Here is a 20,261-nt window from a genome sequence, read left to right on the forward strand (position 1 = left end):
CTCTCCCTCAAACCCCATCTCCTCCAGACCCCAGAATATACCCTATGTTTTCGCTATTGACTTCAATGGCCCATAGGATATAATGGGCCCTAATAGCCGCCGAAATTCGGCGGCAATTCGGCAGCAAGCCGATTTAGATCAGAGTATCTGAATCGGCCTGCAGCAGCCCAAAAGGGGTCCGAATGGGCCATTTTCAGGGGTGCGTTTGGTTCAGACGAACCGAATGCACATCCCTAGTACGGATGAGAAAAATTAACTCGCCTGATGCTACCGAAAGAGCTTGCGGTAGAGGTGATATTTGATCCAGGGACCTCACAGGTCACAGCTCAGGTTTATACCACTCCCTCTTATGCAAATGTGCTTGATGGGACTTACTAGGGCCCCCCCCCGGACCACAGGTGGGGGATCGGGGGAAGGGTTGCCAGATCCAGGTTGGTAAACTCCTGGATTTGGGAATGGCACCTGGGGAGGACAGGGACCTCAGCAGGGTACAATGCCACAGAATTCATTTCCCCCAGGGGAAACTGATCTCTGTAGCCTGGAGATGAGCAGTAATTCCAGGGGATCCCCCAGGTCCTACCTGGAGGATGGCATCCCTAGGGCTTACATGCTTGCATAGGATTGTGGTCTGACATCACTAAACTCCACCAGCTCCATCAGTTCCATCAAGCCTCCTCGGCTCCTCCATCATTCTAACGTATAAAAAGCACCGAAACAGTTTCTAAGAAAACCGATCATTGCAGGTAATATAGAGTTTTACATGGGTTTAGGCGATATAGTTCTAGGCAGACGAGGAGAAGTGCCCTTGCCCCACAGATCTTACCAGCCATATACACGAGAGAAGTCTCGAGAGGAAATTTCATGACGCCACTTTTTTTAGACTGCAGCCTAAAGACCCCGGAAACGGAACGGTGATGGCGTCAGTTCACAGCATCTTTCTTCGCTGTAAGACTGGTTCTCACATGCAGGATCTGATTCCACACCATCTACCTAAGTCCTGCTGCTTTCAGTGAGAGCTGCAGTGCAATTTGATGCAGTTCCTTACTCAGAAAGGAATCCCACTGTATTAAGCAGGGATTATTCCCAAGAAGCAGCGTACAGGATTGCACCCTTATTTAGAAATAGCCATAGCTGGATAAGGGGCAAATATTATTCACCGTCCATTGATGGCAGCATTAAGTAGTGGTGACCCACATGTGTGAACCAGTCTTCACGTGTTCGTTTACCCAGAGAGAACTTTCGAATCACTGGATTTCAACTCAAAGACAGCTCCTTTCATTGGTGATGATTCATATGTCTCCCTGAGAAGCCATCAAGCGACAAGACTTCAGGTGATAAACACATGTGTGTCAGCCCCTCCATAGTCTCCCATGATTCCCCTTCAGCTGGAACACTTAAAAAACCCAGTGTATTGGAATGGTCACCATACATCTCGGACTCTCTTTTTACTATATGTCTTCGGCAGAGATTGGGCATCATGGAACTTTCACCTAAACAGACTTCCTTCTCTTCCCAAACATGGTGTTGATCAATTTGGCCATGGACTTTGACCCACTGGGCCGTCGCTTCTCCTTCCCTTTGGAGTTAGAGGTGGTGTTCTTCAGCAGTTTGGTGAACATGGCCACCACTTCCTGGCTGTGTTCTGCTGCGGACAGTTCGCAGAATTGGCATTTGTAATCCAGGGCCAGCTTCTGCCCTTCCTCCCAGCCAACTTCTCTTATATGGCACAGGTCTTGCTTGTTGCCGACCAAAACGACAGTAGACTCTGAAGCTCTGAGGGAAGGGAAGAGGAAGATGGGTGAGAACTCAGCATGCAAACCGAGCCCTGAATACTATAAACTAGTTTGGTGTAGTGAGAGACAGCCAGTTTGGTGTAGTGGTTAAGTGCATGGACTCTAATCTGGGAGAGCTGGGTTTGATTCCCCTCTCCTCCACTTGCAGCAGCTGGATGACCTTGGGCAACCCATAGTTCTGTCAGAGCTGTTCTCTCAGGACAGTTCTGGAAAGAGTTTCTCTCAGCCCCATCTACCTCACAGGGTGTATGTTGTTGGGAGGGGAAGGGAAAGGCATTTGTGAGCCACTCTGAGACTCCGAGTGAAGGGCAGGGTATAATTCCAATCTCCTCTTCCTCCTCTTCTCCTTCTCCTCTTTCTCCTCTTTCTCCTATATTTATTTATTTATTTATTTATTTATTTCGATTTATAGCCCACCCTCCCCACAAAAGCGGGCTCAGGGCGGGTCACAGACAGGCATACGCCCACACATAAAAACATTTTTAAAACCATTTAAACATTATATGACATTACAATATCAGGTTTGTCCTACTTGAGCTGCCATAGCTTCCCTTAAAGAAACCTGGGAATTGTAGTTTCAGGTGGGTAGCCTTATTGGTCTGCAGTAGAACAACAAGAGTAAAAGCCAATAGTGCCTTAAAGATCAAAAAGATTTCCAGGGTATAAACTTTTGAGTCAAAGCCACCTTTGTAAAGAAGGCAGCTTTGGACCTTTCTGCACCTGTCTTTTCCCTCAGTTTCTGAGCACATCTCAGTCTTCTGTTCTGCATTCCCTCCACTTTCACTACCACTTTGTGTCGGGGCTTCTTCTCAGTTCTGCATTTATTTTAGTGGGATCAGCACTCAGACCGATTCCAGCACACTGTTGCCCCACACTTCCCCAAAGTGCTTTTGCCGCCAACCTTTGTTCGGCTCCATTTTAAAATCGATACTATTTAAAGTAGAATTGCCACCAACGTTATCCGTTTGGCATGAAAAAGTGTGGGAACAATTTGTGATGGCAAAAATCGCAGATAAAGTACATAGAGCACAATCTCAGTCCTCCAATCTCAAATTTGAATCAATCTGGTTTCCGATATTCTCGTATCTCACCACACATTATATACTTCCGGCAAACCCACAATATCATAAATGGTTACTGATGTGAAACATTATTATAAAAGCCTGTTGGGAAAAAACATTTTTTTGCAATCCTTACTCCTCTAACTCTGAAGACTTGTGACCAGGGCTATTTTTGCGCAGGAACACACAGGAACGGAGCTCCGGCTGGCTCCCAAGTTGGCCACGCCCAGGCAGGAACTCATTAGCATAATAGGCCACACCCAACAGCAGAAACTCATTAGGATTGGCTACATTAGGGGTGTGTGGCCTCACATGCAAAGGAGTTCCTGCTACAAAAAAAGGCCCTGGATTTGGACATTGGGTGTGGCCTATTATGCTAATGAGTTCCTGCTGGGCTTTTTCTACAAAAAGAGCCCTGCTTGTGACCATGGGTATTACAGAAGATCTCTTTGTTGAAATATCACACTAACTATGATTTAGTCTTCATATGTTATTAAAACGTACCACCATGTTTATGTATTTCTTTTATTGGCAACAGTATGGCATAAATTGTTTTGAAAAAATAACAATAAAAAAAATAAAGTAGAATTGTTTCTGCAAATATCCCCTGTTTCAGACTCTTTCTCTTTGGTCTATGTCAGGCGGCCAATTTACATGATAACAAGTTTCCTCATGGGCAATTGCTGAACATTTATATTTGTTTAGAGTCCTCAGGATAAGAGCAATCGGGGCTCAAAACACACTTCCGTGAGTATGCAGGAAGTATAATCTACAGAAAGCATAATCCACAGAAAGTGCCAAAGAATAATTACATATGCAGAATGAAAGGAAATGATTTGAATCAAAGGCATAATGCCTCAAGTTCCAGGAAAATCACAAGTAAAGACTGAATGCCAAAAGGCCCTTTGACTAACGAAAGCTTATATCCTGGAAATCTCATTGGTCTTTCAGATGCTACTGGACTTGAATCTGGGAACTGTAGCTTTAAAGATTTCTCCATTAAAGATCTCTGCTTACTCCTCAGAGAACTACAATCTACAGCGGAAGAGGCAATGATTCACAATCCAATTAAGCTCTGGCATTAGGATGTGGTTTCGAGCTCCCACATGTTTAACGCTTGTAATCAAATAGGATGGGAATTGCCCCTGGTAGAAGCAATGACAGCTGCCCCCTCTCTTTCACCCCTCATGTTAATATCAGGCTTCAGAATCACCATCATTTGATGACTTGCCTTTTGGAAGCACTTGCGTGGCACTCTCGTATCCTGTACAGCAGGGCTTTTGCAAAAGCAAAGGAAGCTCTGTCGCTGATGTCATACACGATGACAAACCCGTCAGCCCAGTGGAGCTCATCTGTCAGGGACAACTTCCCTTGCCGAGGCTGGAAGACAACAGAAAACCATGAATGGGACCATTGACATGAGAAGCTACATAGGTATGGCACTGAGAAAAGCCTGCCAACAGGTGCTTCATTAGAAGACCCCTGATGGATCAGACCAAAGGTTCATCTAATCCAGTATCTGGTTTTGTAAACTGGTTGGCCTCCAAAGGGGCATGTAGCACAACACACACACACAGCCAGGCTGGTAGCCAGGATTTTGTGGCTTGTGGGAGAATTTGTTTTCCTGGTGAGGCTGAAGTTCTTAGTGCAGAAAGAAAAGCCATTTAGCCATTAGAAAGCTGTTACTTGGGTAGATCTCTAAATTGCAAACTGTCAACCTCTTTAGATGACAGTTCTCAACTGCTGCAAGTTAATAACTTCTGCCAGCCTAAGCAGCAATTCTGATAACAAACCGGCATGTGGGGGTGATGACTTCTATAGTCAAGAAAGCTAACACTTAGGCAGAAAAACTCTCTTAAAGGAGACCAATTTCTTGACACAGAGTTAGAAGGGATCCTGGAGGTCACCCACTCCAACTCCCTTGCTCAGTGCGGGAATTAGTCAACTACAGCACCCCACTCTGCTTAAAGGAGTGCACCCCTTTAAAAAAAGTTTTAAAAGATTGAAAAAGGCATTTACAGGAGACATTCTTGTGTGGCTGTGCCTTTAAGAAAGGGGGTGGAGCCCCCAAAAGCCCCACTGTAGCTATGTGCCTGCACCAGGACAGAGAGTAGGGCAGTGGGAACATGGGGAGCACCATTAGCAATGGTGTCTTGTCACTACTGGGGAAAACTTGGACGTGATGTCATGTCTTTCTTGGAATTATCAGAAATTCCTGGATTTCAAGATTCCACGAGCAAACTGATGTCACTTCTGGATTTTCCCTTAAGATTTTGTTTTTAAAGTAGCTGGAATTCTCAAGGCGTAGAATATACTTCTGCAGAATTGCATTGTGTGGACTGCCCTGTGCTTAATACCGATTGTTGGGTTTGGACCCAGTTTGTGGTTTCTCAGTAGAAAGGAAAATCACTTTGCACATGTTCATTGGCATTGCTTTTTCACTTCAGCTCTGTACACTCTTTGGTTGCTTAAAATCCATTTAAATCAATGGGATTATAGCATCTTATCTGTGTCCGGGCTTTCAGATTCTATTGTATAGAACGCTCTCAATTTCTGCCCTGTCACTGCCAACAGGTACCTCGACTAATTTCTTAGCTCAGCCAAGCCTTGCAAATAACCAACCTCATAAGATCTCTTTGCATATGATATTTGTCTTTATAGCAAACATGTCTGTGCCCTTCTATAAAACTCCCTGTATTAAGAGCTTTTGCCAGTAAAGTTTTTTTCATCATCATCATTATTATTACTACCAAAACTCACAGACAACCTTTGTTTCATTGCCTGCAGTGGCCACAGATGCTGAGCACAGGCTCTGGGTCTGATTTTGCACTTTGTACTATTTTTGCCAGATGTCCGGTGCAACACAGAGAACATTACACACCACCAAAGACCAGGGGTCTTTTGGGGCCGGAGCATGCTGGAGCGCCGCTCCGGGAGCCCAGGACCTGGCAAAATGGTGGCGGTAGCAAGCCCCGCCCCCAGCTCCCCCCCGCTATGGCCTGTTGCAGGCCTTCCAGGCCCATGCTGAAGCACTGCGGCCCCAGGGAGGCCCGAGGAGGCCCGTCGCTGCCTTCCCAGGGCCCGTGCCAGAGTGCTGCAACCCCGGAGATGCTTGTTGCTGCCTTCTTGGGGCCTGTGCCAGAGCGCTGTGGCCCAGAGGAGGCCAGGAGAGCCCCCACATCTCCTTGGGTCAGCGCCAGAGCACTGCTGCCCAGAGGAGGCCAGGAGAGCCCCCCACCACCTCCCTGGGTCAGCGCTGGAGCGCTGCAGCCCGGAGGAGACCAGAAGAGGCCCCCCTGCCGCCTCCATGGGTAAGTGAGGGATCCGTGGGGGGTGGCGGAGGCTTGAGTGGGGGGAGCCTCCCCCCATCTCTTTGCCCTCTTTCTTTCCCTTCTTTCCTTCCCCTTTGCTTTTCTTTCCCTCCTTTTCTTTCTCTCATTCCCTTCTCTTCCTTCCTTCCTTCTTCTCTTTTCCTTCCCCTTTCCTTCTCTCTACTCTCTCTCTCTCTCTTTCCTTCCTTCTTTCCTCCTTCTGCAGCCCAACTCTAGTGAGACTCTTTCTCTCTCTCTCTCTTTCCTTCCTTCTTTCCTTCTTCTGCGGCCCAACTCTAGTGAGAAGGGGTTTAAAATTTAAACCCCTTCTCTCTTCACTCCCCCCCCCAGGGAAGGGGAGGCTTTTGAAGATGTCTTCCCCCCCCCTTTTGCTTCCCCTTCTGACATCACTTCCAGTGATGTCAGGGGGCGTTGCATATGCTAATGAGCTCCTGCAGCTCTTTTTCTACGAAAAGACCCCTGCCAAAGACGTGCAGCGAAATGCTAAACAGAGTTGCACGCTTCAAGATCAGTGTGCCTAGAAGGGTCTAACTCTCCTTAGGACAGCACTGGCACCAGTATTTCCTCTATGCTGAGTTAGTGTGAGCTAGCTCACCATTTTTTAGCTTCCGGCTCACAATTTTTTTGGTCTTAGCTCAGGAAGGATGGGCTCCAGAGCAAACTCATTTATGCAGTAGCCAAATCACTCACTCACAACTTTAAGGCCAGTAGCTCACAGAGTAGAATTTTTGCTCACAGGACTCCAGAGCTTAGAGTGAGCATTGACTGGCACACACTAGATGTCATTCCTGACATCTCATTCCTAAATAATATGACTCAGATCCCAATGGATGTGCACTCAAGGCCACAACTAGGGTTGCCAGTTCCAGGTTGGGAAACACCTGGAGATTTTGGGGGTGGAGCCTGGGGGAGGGTGGGGTTTGTGGAGGGGAAGGACCTCACCTGGGTATAATGCCATAGAGTCCACCTTCCAAAGCAGCCATTGTCTCCAGGGGAGGTGATCTGGGGACCAGCGGTAAATCTGGGAGTAACATAATTGAACTTGTGGCAAAGTTTTTACGAGCTGCTGCTTCTATACGTAGTAAAATTCTGTAAGTCTTCAACGCAGGGTATCTTTTAACAGAAATTGTATTTTATGTAGAATCTGAATTTTATTTCCCAGATACTATGTTTTTATCTCTGTGAAATGCCAATAAAGGAACTGCTGTGTGTGTGTGTAATTCTGGGAGATCCAGTGGAGGCTAGCCACCCTAGCCAGAACCAGACTGGGGCCAATGGGTGCCTCTTTGGTTCATCGCCTATGACCTTTTTTGAAAAACTGTGACAGAACAGTGCCTGTTTGAAGTATGGAAGTTCTGGTTTTAAAGAGCAACCAATGGCCATTGACACCCAAGTGGTAATGCTCCAAGCTCCACCCACATGGCAGCCCTGCCCATGTGAGGCTTCCCCGGAGCTTTCCAAGATCATTATCGTCATCATGACTTATGTGACCCTGTAAAACAAATCAGCTCTTTGTGACGGTGACTCTGAGCATGGCAGGTTGGTGGTGGTGTGAGAAGCAAAACTGAAGGCCATCCCTAATAGATGATGTTCGTTACAAATAGACCAATATTTCTAAAATGAAAAATAACTCTCCAAACGAGAGTTAGAACGGATTGGTCGGGTTAGAACGGAAAAGAGGAAGTACTTCTTCACCCAAAGAGTGATTAACACTTGGAATTCACTGCCACAGGAAGTGGTGGCGGCTACAAGCATGGACGGCTTCAAAAGGGAATTAGATAAGCATATGGAGCAGAGGTCCATCAGTGGCTATTAGCCACAAGGTATAGATAGGGACTCTGGGGCAAGTGATGCTCTGTCATCTTGGTGCTTGGGGGGGGGGGGGCACCACTGGGAGGGCTTCTAATGTCCTGGCCCCACTGGTGGACTTCCTGATGGCACCTGGTATTTCTGGCCACTGTGTGATACAGAGTGTTGGACTGGATAGGCCTTTGGCCTGATTCAACATTGGCATCTCTTATGTCCCTATGTTCTTATGATAAGTCATACACTCTAGACCAGGGGTGTCGAACTCATTTGTTATGGAGGGACAGATTTGACATAAAATAGACTTTGTCGGGCCGGGCCATGTGTGTCATAAAATATAATGCCAAGGAGCGGAGATATAGACTTGATAAAGGACATAAACACAAAGATATTTTTTTTTTTAAAAAAAAACTTAAAATAAAAAGATGCTTGACACATCAGCATTCTTGCAATATTTTGTTTATTTTACAGTCTCTGATAACTGACCCTACTTTCTCTGAATTATTGCATCAAAATGTGCTGTTGCAATCTGGGAGGGGGAGGAGCCTCAAGCCCAGTGCAGGGAGCAGAAGCTTGCCTATCTATCTCTCCTGAGCGATTGAGAGAGTCTGGAAAAGCAAGTTATGATGCAGCGGCAGCAGCAGAACTGGAGGAAGAAGCAGGAGACAGCCAGTCCCTTGCGGACCTGAGAGAAGCCCTCTGGGGTCCTGATCTGGCCCCTGGGCCGCATGTTTGACACCCCTGCTCTAGAAGGCACATGGACCTGCTTGGGCTTGAGAATAGGGACTGTTTCTGCATAAAGACAATTCTCTCATTACCGCTGTCAACAGAAAGGCATTTGCAGTGGCAACGGAGCATCCACACAGAAGTTCCTCTGCACTGGGAACCAGTGTGTCATTGCACTGGACTGTGATAATATTATATTGCTGTAGATTATGTATCTATTACCATATTTAAAGCCCCAAAGCCCTCTAGTGTGGGAGGGACAGCACCATAGGAACTGAGGTAAGGCAAATGGTGCCAAAGCAAGTGGGATGTGCCATCCAAGTGGCACCCAGGCAGTTTGGCTATTATCTTTCCAAAAAGATTGTATCAAAGCAAGTTTGGGAAGGATCACAGAAAAGTGTGTGTGGGGAAACATGGCAACAGAATGAACAGAAGCTGACATCATGTGACTGCTTCGGAAAACAGCATGGAAGAAGAAGGAGGAGGAGGAGGAGATTGGATTTATACCCCGCCCTTCACTTGGAGTCTCAGAATAGTTGACAATCTCCTTTCCTTCCTCTCCCCGCAACAGACACCCTGTGAGGCAGCTGAGACTGGGAGAGCTCTGAGAGAATGGCTCTTAAGAGAATAGCTGTGAAATAACTTGTAACTGACCCAAGGTCACACAAGCTGCTGCATGTGGAGGAGTAAGGAACCAAACCTGTCTCTCCAGATTAGAGTCCGCCACTCTTAACCACTACACCAAACTGTCAGGGTGGAACTTTGTTTAGGACTGCGCTGTAAGTCCCTTTTTCCTTTACTTTCCCACCATGCAAAGCATCCGAAAGACCTTTAGGACTGGCTGGACTTAAATTAGAGTCTGCTTAAAAAAAGAAAGAAACTTACTTGTGAACAGGGGTCATATATTTCCAGGTTAATTTGCTTCCCATCCAGGCACATATGTTTGGTATAGATGCATTCTGTAAGGCAACAGAGAAAGAAATACAATCATGGTGGCTCATGTGTATGCGTACGCAGAGGTGCTATGACACCGAGGCCACTGCCACAAAGTCTGGCTGGCTTTGGTGCTTAACTAACAGTGATACTACCTCTAACTCCTTTCACTAGTAAAGGTCAAGGTTTCCCTCGCTCGAAAGCCAGTTGAATCCGACTATAGGGAGCAGTGCTCATCTCCGTTTCCAAGCTGAAGAGCCAGCACTGTCCGTAGACGTTTCCGTGGTCATGTGGCCGGCATGACCAAACGCTGAGGCGCACAGAATGCTGTTACCTCCCCACCAAAACAGTACCTATTACTTGCAATTTCTTGCTTTCGAACTGCTAGGTTGGCAGGAGCTGGGGCCAGAGACAGGAGTTCACTCCATCACGCAGCACTCGGGTCTCAAACTTCCGAGCTACCGACCTTCCAGTCTGCAGCTCAGCGTCTTAACCTCTGAGCCACCGCGACTCCTTTCACTAGTACCATGGAAATGTTGATGTTACTTCCTTTCTCTCAAAGCATTAGAAAGGGGAGAAGGGCTTCCCCCCCCCCGCTTGCACCTTCTTTCCATGCTTTTCAGACCCACTTATCATAGAATCATAGAATGTTAGAGTTGGAAGGGACCTTGCAGGTCATCTAGTCCAACCCCCTGCACTCTGCAGGAGCATAGCCGAAAGATAGCCCTACAACATACCCGAAAGATGGTCGTCCAGCCTCCACTTGAAAACGTCCAGTGAAGGAGCATCCCCCACCTCCCGAGGCAGTCTGTTCCACTGCTCAACCACTCTTACAGTTGGGAAGTTTCTCCTGATATTTAGCCGGTAATGACTCCCTTGTAATTTCCACCCATTAGATCTAGTCTTGCAATCCGGAGCAAGAGAGAATAGATCTGCTCCATCTTCTACGCGACAGCCCTTCAAATACTTGAAGACTGCAATCATGTCCCCTCTAAGCCTTCTCTTTCCCAGGCTAAACATACCCAACTCTTTCAGCCTTTCCTCATAAGACTTGGATTCCAACCCTTTCAACATCCTGGTTGCCCTCCTCTGGACACGCTCGAGCTTGTCAACATCCTTCCTAAAATGTGGTGCCCAAAACTGGACACAGTATTCCAGGTGAGCGGAACTACCACCTCCCATGATCTGGACACAATGCTTCTATTAATGCACCCTAAGATTGCATTAGCTTTCTTCGCAGTCACATCACACTGTAGGCTCATGTTTAGCTTGTGATCAACCAGAACACCTAGATCCTTTTCGCATGTGCTGCTGTCAAGCCAAGTCTCTCCCATTCTATATCTGTGCCTTTCATTTTTTATATCTAAGTATAAGACTTTGCACTTATCTCCCTTGAAATTCATTTTATTTGTCTCAGCCCACTGCTCCAGCCTATCTAGATCATTTTGAATTCTGACTCTATCTTCTTCAGAATTAGCAATCACACCCAGCTTTGTGTCATCTGCAGATCTGATAAGCATCCCCTCTATGTCTTCCTCCAGGTCATTTATAAAAACACTGAACAACACCGGGTCCAGGACTGAGCCCTGCGGCACTCCACTCCAGACTTCCCTCCACGTAGACACAGAGCCATTTACAAGCACTCATTGGGTATGATTTTTCAACCAACCATGAATCCATCCAACGGTTGCACCACCCAGCCCGCACCTAACCAGCTTATCCTCAAGGAGATCATGAGAAACTTTGTCAAATGCTTTACTGATGTGTGCATCCCGATTCACAATCACATCCTTTTAGAAAAAAATTCTCCATATACTTGTGTGCCTGTATATGTGCTCATGTACATGAGCTTCCTTTAAGGTCAACTCCCACATTCTTTTAATGTTCTAAAAGGTCATCACAAGATTATCTGTTTAATGTAGGAAAGAGGTGTTTGCTCACATACCCCAAGAGGATTAGGGAACGAAGAGACCAAAAACTGTGCTCCCCCTGAGAGCTACAAAGACTGAAGTGCACAAACAGTCGCCTCGTCCAGATACCACTTTGTGGGCCAGCCTGGTAGCTACCAGTGTTCCCTCTAAGCTGAGTTAGTGTGAGCTAGCTCACAGTTTTTTAGCCTCCAGCTCACACATTTTTGTCTTCATTCAGGAAGGATGGCTCCAAAGCAAATTGTTGTATGCAGTAGCCAAATGGCTCACTCACAACTATAATGCCAGTAGTAGCTCACAAAATAGAATTTTTGCTCAGAGGACTCCACAGGTTAGAGGGAGCATTGGTTGTGGGACCACATTACCCCCCACCCAATGCATGAACTGATGCAACCAAGCTTCATGACCAATGTTCCCTCTAAGCTGTGGAGTCTTGTGAGCAAAAATTCTACTTTGTGAGCTGCCGGCATTAAAGTCATGAGCAAGCGATTTGGCTGCTGCATAAATTAGTCTGCTCTGGAGCCATCTTTCCTGAGCTAAGACAGAAATGTGTGAGCTGGAGGCTAAAAAACTGTGAGCTGGCTCACACTAACTCAGCTTAGAAGGAACACTGTTCATGACCGAGGTCCTGATAAGTGTAGTAGTGGTAGAAAGTGCTGTCAAATCACAGTCAACTGTTGGTTTTCTTTCTTTTTTTATTAAATTTTTTATTTTCAGTTTTACAAATCAGACATTCCATCTGTACATCTTACATATATAGTAGAGTCCTTACTCGAGCCACTTATACACCTTTAACCATCTCTTCTCATGTACCTTCTCATTTTTATTTTTTAGTTTCAAACTCAGATTATCCATTTGTGCTAATTCTAATATCTTCCATGTTAATTCTTCTCTCGAGGGTATTATTCCAGATTTCCAATTTTTAGCCAATAATATTCGAGCAGCAGTTATTATATAAACTATTAAATATGCTTCTTGCACTTTATATCCGGGATTATATTTAACAGGTATATTTCAGGTTTTAGTGCTAATTTTTCCCCAGAATTTCTTGAATTATCTTCCGTACCATTTTCCAGTAACCTTGTATTTTACTACATTTCCACCACATATGGTAGAAGGTCCCTATATTTGATTTGCACTTCCAACATAAGTTGGGGCAGCCCTGTTGGTTTTCGAGACAAGAGAAAACCAGAGGTGGTTTGCCATCTCTTTCCTCTGACCTCCTCAGTGGTCTCCCATCCAAGTACTAACCACAGCTGACCCCACTTAGCTTCCAAGATCTGTAGAGATCAGGCTAGCCTGGGTCATCCTGGTCATGGCCCACATAAGTGTAGGAGCTGAAAAATGTGCCATGCCCGCTAAGAATATGGAGTTGTTTTCTACAAAGCAAGGCCATTGGTTCATCTAGCTTGGTATTGTCTACTCTGAGCAGCAGCAGCAGCTCTCCAGGGTCCTTTTTAACTGGAGAGTCCAGAGACTGAGTGTGGGATCTTCTGCATGCAAGGCACGTGTTGTATCACAGAGCCACAGACCTTCACAATGTCCCACTGATAGCATGGTTATAACTGGCCCATACGTGACTTCTTCTCCTTGATTACCATGCAGATAGTTGTTCTCTAATAGGGTCATCATCACTGGTGTGGGCTTAATTGAACTCATACGTTGCCTTCCCAGGATACAACCTTCCAGACTTAATGGAGGACTTACCAGAGTCAGAGGCGTATTCTCCAATAAAACGTCGGGTGAGAAAGCGCACTGTGAGGGCTGCAATGACAGAACAGAATCCAGTATGAGAAATTACCTGCTGGTGGACTTTACATGTTGAGTCGACTGTTTGTGCCCAGTTTCTCAAGTTATCTGCCTGACAGGGAGGGTTCAGCTCGGACAATCCTACAATACACATTGGGATTCTAGGATGAAACCAAACACAGGAGTAGCATCACCCGGGAACAAAAATAAATAAATGTCACTAACCCACGAAACTGCCCTCCAGTGAATCAGACCGTTTGTCCATCACCGTCAGTATTTTCTACTCTGATTAGCAGTGACTCTCCAGGGTCTCAGGCAGTGGTCTTTCACATCACCTACCACCTCGTCCTTCTCAACTGGAGAAGCTGGGGATTGAACCTGGAACCTTCTGCTTATACAGCAGATACTCATCTATTTACTATTGAGCCATGGCCCTTCCACTAATGGCTCTCTAAGATGTTTTTGCACAGGATTTTCAGAAAAAGTTAGTTCTAGATTGCATTTTCTTTTCCACACCATCCAGGATCACTCCCCAATCCAGTCAACATTATGTGGTACAACTCGGAGTGCATCTGTTACAACACTTAGATGCTCAGCTTTGGGGTTGGTGTATAGAACTGCAGAATACGGTGCTTCCGTGTGGCTCAACAGCCCCCATGTCCACAAACTTGATGTCCAACTCAATACAACAATGAGAACCATCAGCAGATGTATTAAACCCACTCTTGACCTACTGGCTACCCACGTTGTGCCACATCACTCCCCCACATCTCTGAAGACAAGGTAATTTTCTTTGTGAATATAGAGAGATCACTGAAAACAGAGAGTTGCCCATCCACAAAGACATGGCTGATGCAGGCCTATCCAGACTAAGATTCCAACACTCAGCAGTAGGATCTGCGAATCATGAAATTTTGATCTGCGAATCACAACATTTTGATCTAGGGAATGAATGATTGTGAACATGGATACAATCAGTTCCACCCAATATCCACAACCTGATAAACACCAATGAGAGGTTCACAGGATTTGACTTGCCACGTAAAATATGGAAGACACCTAACAGAATAAAAACAGGCTTTGCCAGCTGTGTAGACCTGTTGTTTAAACGGGGCAAAATACCAGAACCCAAATGCGATTGTGGTGCAGCCCGCCAAACTATTTTTCATCTGTCACAAGAATGTGAGCATCATGCTTTCCAGGGAGATGTGATGGAGCTCTTTGAACTCTCCCCAGCTGGGATTGAGTGGATGGAAAATTTAGTTATTAGTATCTAGGGGGATTGCCCAGTCGCTCTGCATACCCATTGTATCAACTTGGTAATGTGCTTTGTATTATTATATGCTTCCTGTGGGTAACTCTGTCATAAGATAAATAAATAATAATAACTGGAGTATGTTTTGAGCTGTTTAGCACTGAATTTTTCTCAAGAAATAAATCTTTGTCTATTAAAATTGTTTCTGAACATTCCAGAGCTTCAAAATCAAGTTCTCTAAATTTAAATCCTCAGGTATTTTTTTTAAAAAATTGTTTTTTACTTCCCGTGGGCTTTTCCTCCAATTGCCATCGTATCAAATTTCAGCTTAGCATCTCAGCATTCAAGTATAACTTCTAAAACGGTTCGCCATTTTCAGACTTCAAATCCAACACTGAATGCTGGATTTCAAAAGAAATTTTTTTGGTGAACATGTAAACACCATTGAATGCTGAGATCTTCCACAGTTCAGAACCCATTCCAGCTCTTATTCTAACCCATTTTTCACTCTCTCCCATGCACCATCCTCTTGGATTAGTTGCCCCCTTATTTGCTCCGCTCCTCTTCCTTTAATGATAGAATGACAGGTAGAATTTGAGGTAGGGAAAAAAATTTCTAATCATGGAAAATGCGGGGGGGGGGGGGGCCCCCACCCCAAACCGGAAAGAGATTGGATTTATACCCCACCCTTCACTAGCTGAAGAAGAAGAGAAGAGATTGGATTTATACCCCGCCCTTCACTCGGAGTCTCAGGCTGATTTCGCACTAGAGCTGCCTCGATGTTGTGCCACCGTTTGCCCCGATACTATTGGTCAATTTCACACCCGAAGCCGCGGGGCTGCATTTGACCCACAGCTTCGCCCAATTTCCTCCGCAGTTTCGTGATCCTCAAAAAACAGGATTACAAAAATGCAAGGGAAATCGGGTGAAGCTGCAAGTCAAAATGCAGCCCTGCAGCTTCGGGTGTGAAATTGACCAATAGTATTGGGGCAAACGGCGGCGCAACATCGAGGCAGCTCTAGTGCGAAAACAGCCTCAGAGTGTCTTACAAACTCCTTTCCCTTCCTCTCCCCAAAACAGACACCCTGTGAGGTAGGTGGGGCTGAGAGAGCTCTTTCAAGAACCGCCTTTCAAGGACAGCTCTTGTCAGAACTCTGGCTTGCCCAAGGTCATCCAGCAGCTGCAAGTGGAGGCGTGGGGAATGAAAGGAGTAGTCTCACAGCAGCTTACAAACTCCTTTCCCTCCCCCTCCCCACAACAGATACCCTGTGAGCTCTTTTGAGGACTGCTCCTGAGAGAACAGCTCCGAGAGAACTTGTGACCAGTGTTCCCTCTAAGCTGAGTTAGTGTGAGCTAGCTCACAGTTTTTTAGCCTCTGGCTCACCCAATTTCGTCTTAGCTCAGGAAGGATGGCTCCAGAGAAAACTAATTTATTCAGTAGCCAAATCACTCGCTCACAACTTTGATGTCAGTAGCTCACAAAGTAGAATTGTTGCTCACAAGACTCCAAAGCTTAGAGGGAGCATTGCTTGTGACTGACCCAAGGTCACACCAGCAGCTGCATGTGGAGGCGTGGGGACTCAAACCCTTTTTTCCCCAGATTAGAGTCCACACTCCTAACCACTACACCAAACTGGCTCTCTAGTCTAAGCCCAAACTGCTTACACTAGTCTAAGCCCACTGAAACAATGCATTGCAGTGTTAGCCTGTTAAACTCTGGGGGGGGAGGGATGATTCAGTGGTAAAACATCTGGTAGCAAAAGTTCCCCAGTTCAGTCCCCGGAATCTCCACTTAAAAGGATCAGGTAGTAGATGATGCGGAAGACTTCAGCTTTGATACTCTGTTGAACAGCCACCTGTCAGAGCAGACAGGACTGACTAACAAACAAATGGTCTGACTCAGTATAGTGCCTCTTCATGTAAACAGTTTTGTGTTAAAGTATCGTTGAGGGCACGGGAGCAGAGGCAGTATGCCAAGTTGGCACATCAGCATTTCAGTAAAAAGGTGTCTTTCTTTCTTTCTTTTTAAAGAAATAAACGTATGATAAAGATTTTTAAAGAATATCTATACACAGAAGTATCATATCCATTGCATAACACAGACTGAGAACCGGAGACATATGCGAATGCACAAGAACAGACCACCCAGAAAAAGACACCTGGAGTCCAGTAGCTAGTGCAGGCTTTTCTTAAGTTTTAAAAACAAGCCGCCTGGGGATCAAATCAGTCTGGGAGGAAAGACGGATGGGGCTCTTGCGTCCGATCCTAACCAGCCTCTGCTAGCCCAATGCCAGCAAATTGGAGTGAGGGAGGGATCTTACCAGATTTTCCCGTTCCTTCGCTGCCCAGGACTGCCACCTTGAGCTCATTCATCCTTGAAGCTCGCAGGCGACCTCAGGAGAGTTTGCAGGGGACTCAAGTGATCCAAACTGCAAACTTTCAGGCAGGACTCACGCAGACAGCGCCTGTTATACGACGGCTGGTAACATTCCATAGCAACGCAGTTCAAAAATCCGCCCACCCCTCTGAGAGGGTTTTTCCCCCCCCAGAGAAAGAAACTAAGAAATCACTCCTGCCTGTGATCGTAGTTAGAAGGATGGGTGTTAGTTCATTCCTTTTTTCTCCCAGACCATTGATTTCAAGTTGTCCATGAGTTTAGACCGGAGTCCACTATAAGGATCTGAATGTACTGGTCAATTTCTTTCTGGCTGGTTAGAGCTGGGACCTGCAGATGAAAGAAAATGTGAAACTGACCCCAGGGTTTTTGTGAAATTGACCTCCTGGGTTTGTTACCTCGCCTGCAATGTTCTTTTTTGGGGCTTCCTACTCGAAAGGTCTCTGGTAACACCCCCCTCCCTGCCCCAGCACAGAGAGACTTAAAATCGATGTCCTCCTTCATACTTATGCAAAACCACCTGAATTCCTATAAACAATGTTTCATTTTTAAAAGGAAAGGTCGAGGGGTCGGAAGCTTTTGGGAAGCCAAATCCTTTGATTTTGAAGCCCTGGCAACTAAAATCAAGTACCTAATGGCAGAAGTGTACATTCAGACATTCTTTTATATTCACATGCCACATTCCACAGCTATTCAGTGGCACTGAAAAGAGATTCTCGGTGCTTTATTTCCACCAGTTCCTCCCCCTCAGGACATGGGAGAGCCCCCTCCCCAGGTGCAGGTACGCAATTCTGGTGAATACCACCACAAAACAAATTAAAAAACCTTAGATGTTCTAGATCTGTGACTTAGTTTAGATTCATCCATGCCTCCAAGTCTTCCTGGGTGGCAGTCGCACGCGCGAGATAACACGGTGGGTGGGTGGGAGCGAGGATATTTCCCCCAGAGGAATTTGACCCACAGTTGCATGATCACACGGTCCTTTGGAGCCGTGGGGGAAAGTCTGCCACTGCATGATCAGATGCAACCGCGGGTGAGTTGGGGCTTTATTTTGGCCGTTTGTTCCCGATGCGCTTAAACGGGGAATCGACCAATCACATCTCAGCACTGAGGGCTCCCTATGCAGTGTGCAATGATGCACATACAGTGTGTGTGGGGGGGGAATGGCACGGAGTCGGGATGGCCTGACCAGACCATCCCGACACCGTGGGAGTGCACTGCAGCGATCAGACAGGGAAAAGTCCGTCCATGGCCTGTAGCAACCCGTTTGCTACCGGACTTTCCCTGGTGTCTTTTTACGCCACTTCTGTGGTGGAGCAAAACGGGTTGCTGATGGGTGCAGGGTGCTTCACAGATGTTTGTGTCTGACTGCACCCTTTAATTCCCCCAGCATTCGCACCTATGGCGTGGCTACTTGTGTGTGTGATCGCGCCCCTGATTTACTTTGAAACAGGGGCATAGCCACAAAATTTTGGGTGGTGGGGTGTTGGGAAATCTGGGGGGAGGGGAGCAGGGGAGTAAGAGAGAGAGAGAGGGATATATATATATATATAGTGAGTGAGGGGGCACCACCCCTAAATGCCCCACGGTGGCTATAGGCCTGTTTTGAAAGACCCTTCACTTCTGATAGGTTCTTCCAGGCGTATCTTTACCTCCATGTGGACTGGGGACCTACTTTTTAAAAAGAACAAGTGGAGGTCAACTTACAGTAATGCCACCCTGTGAAATGCATTTTTAAACACAATCGTAGTGTTTGTTTTTTTAAACATATCGGTCCCCAACTGATGGTGAGGCTGTTGGTTGGCTCCTCTTGTCTACCTTTGTTGATTTTGCTAGGTGTTATTCAGGACTTCTGCTTTTGTTACTGTGCTCTTTCTTTGCTTTTTGTGACAGATTGTTACCCTCCTCAACAGCCCTAGATGCAAGGAAAGGTGAAATAAACATATTTTAAGAAGTAATAAATAATAATTACTGTTTGCATTAGAAAGCAGAATAAGGGGTATGTAAGATGTTTGAACAATACAAGGTATGTAGACAAATACTGCCAAACTAAATGTGGGCCAGCCGTATATTGTTCCATATAACCTTTATTACTCCCCCTTTCTGAAACTTCACCCTGGCTCACACATGCAGGAGAACAAGGAAGCATGTGAAGCTGTTATTGTAAGCTGCCTTGAACCACAAGGAAAGGTGGGATACAAATGTTTTAATAAATACATAAATGAGGCGGTAGACTGGACTGCATCACTGCAGACTCCCAGTGGGAGATTCCAGGTCTGAATGTATTCCTTTAATGCTTATATTGCCTCTCCAGAGACACTCTACAGGACTTTTGCATGGTAAGCTCCCTGCAAACAGAAAACTAGCTGTACAAGACAAAGCGTCTACTCCCTCTCTCTGCTGGGGTGGTTTTCTATTTGCAAGGAGGTTTTTGGTTTTTACAACATGGAAATATTCCACCTCATTCCCCTATAGGTGTGAAACAGGCCTACGACTAGGAACATGTACCTGCACTGCACACATATCAATCTACAATCTCCTTTATATCACAAAGAAGGAGGAGGAGGAGAGTGGATTTATATCCTGCACTTCACTACCCAAAGGAGTCTCAGAGTAACTTACAACCCCTTTCCCTCCCCCTCCCCACAACAGACACCCTGTGAGGAAGGTGGTGCTGAGAGAGCTCTTCCAAGAACTGCTAGCGAGAGAACAGCTCTGAAACAACTTGTGGATGACCCTAGGTCATCTAGCAGCTGCATGTGGAGGAGTGGGGAATCAAACCCGGTTCTCCCAGATTAGAGTCCGCGCTCCTAACCACTACACCAAATTGGCTCTCAGGTACATGCCTCAGGTTCAAGTCTGTCTTCTTGTACTCTGCCATGATAACCATAATAATGCGAAGTATGTTTGGGATGTCCACCATAAATACCTAGGGGAACAGCAATACAAAACTGTACTATAAACCCAAAGATTGCTGCAAGTGTGCACAAACAATAAATGAATTTACACAAAAGTAAGGCAGTCTTCACTGAAGATGATATTCATGATGTGTCTTTTATAGTCGATGAACAGGTGGACAGAAGACAGACGAACTTCTCGAGTAAATGCCCATTTCGAAGTGTCTTTCTCAATAATTTCGCATCCAAATATACTGAAGATGACGATGAAGTCTTTAAATCAAACTGTTTTTTCCATGAGCTATGCAGCTACATACAAAACTCTCCAATGGACTAATAAGTCAATTAGTCCATTGGAGAGTTTTGTATGTAGCTGCATAGCTCAT

At 45.9% G+C, this 20,261-nt stretch overlaps 1 protein-coding gene across 1 annotated transcript; it reads right to left on the reverse strand.

Annotated features, from left to right (window-relative positions):
- Window positions 1–1,490: 1,490 nt before the first annotated feature.
- RERGL (RERG/RAS-like) lies at window positions 1,491–16,980 on the reverse strand. The gene is made up of 5 exons (XM_015406353.1): window positions 16,905–16,980; window positions 13,287–13,343; window positions 9,604–9,677; window positions 4,086–4,234; window positions 1,491–1,773 (listed from the first exon to the last, which is right to left on the reverse strand). The coding sequence occupies exons 1-5, from the start codon at window positions 16,954–16,956 to the stop codon at window positions 1,491–1,493; spliced, it is 615 nt and encodes a 204-aa protein (XP_015261839.1). The 5' UTR covers window positions 16,957–16,980.
- Between the last annotated feature and the right edge of the window lie 3,281 nt (window positions 16,981–20,261).

Source organism: Gekko japonicus, unplaced genomic scaffold (genome assembly GCF_001447785.1).
Source record: "Gekko japonicus isolate JY-2015 unplaced genomic scaffold, Gekko_japonicus_V1.1 scaffold2425, whole genome shotgun sequence".
NCBI classification, from domain to species: Eukaryota; Metazoa; Chordata; class Lepidosauria; order Squamata; family Gekkonidae; genus Gekko; species Gekko japonicus.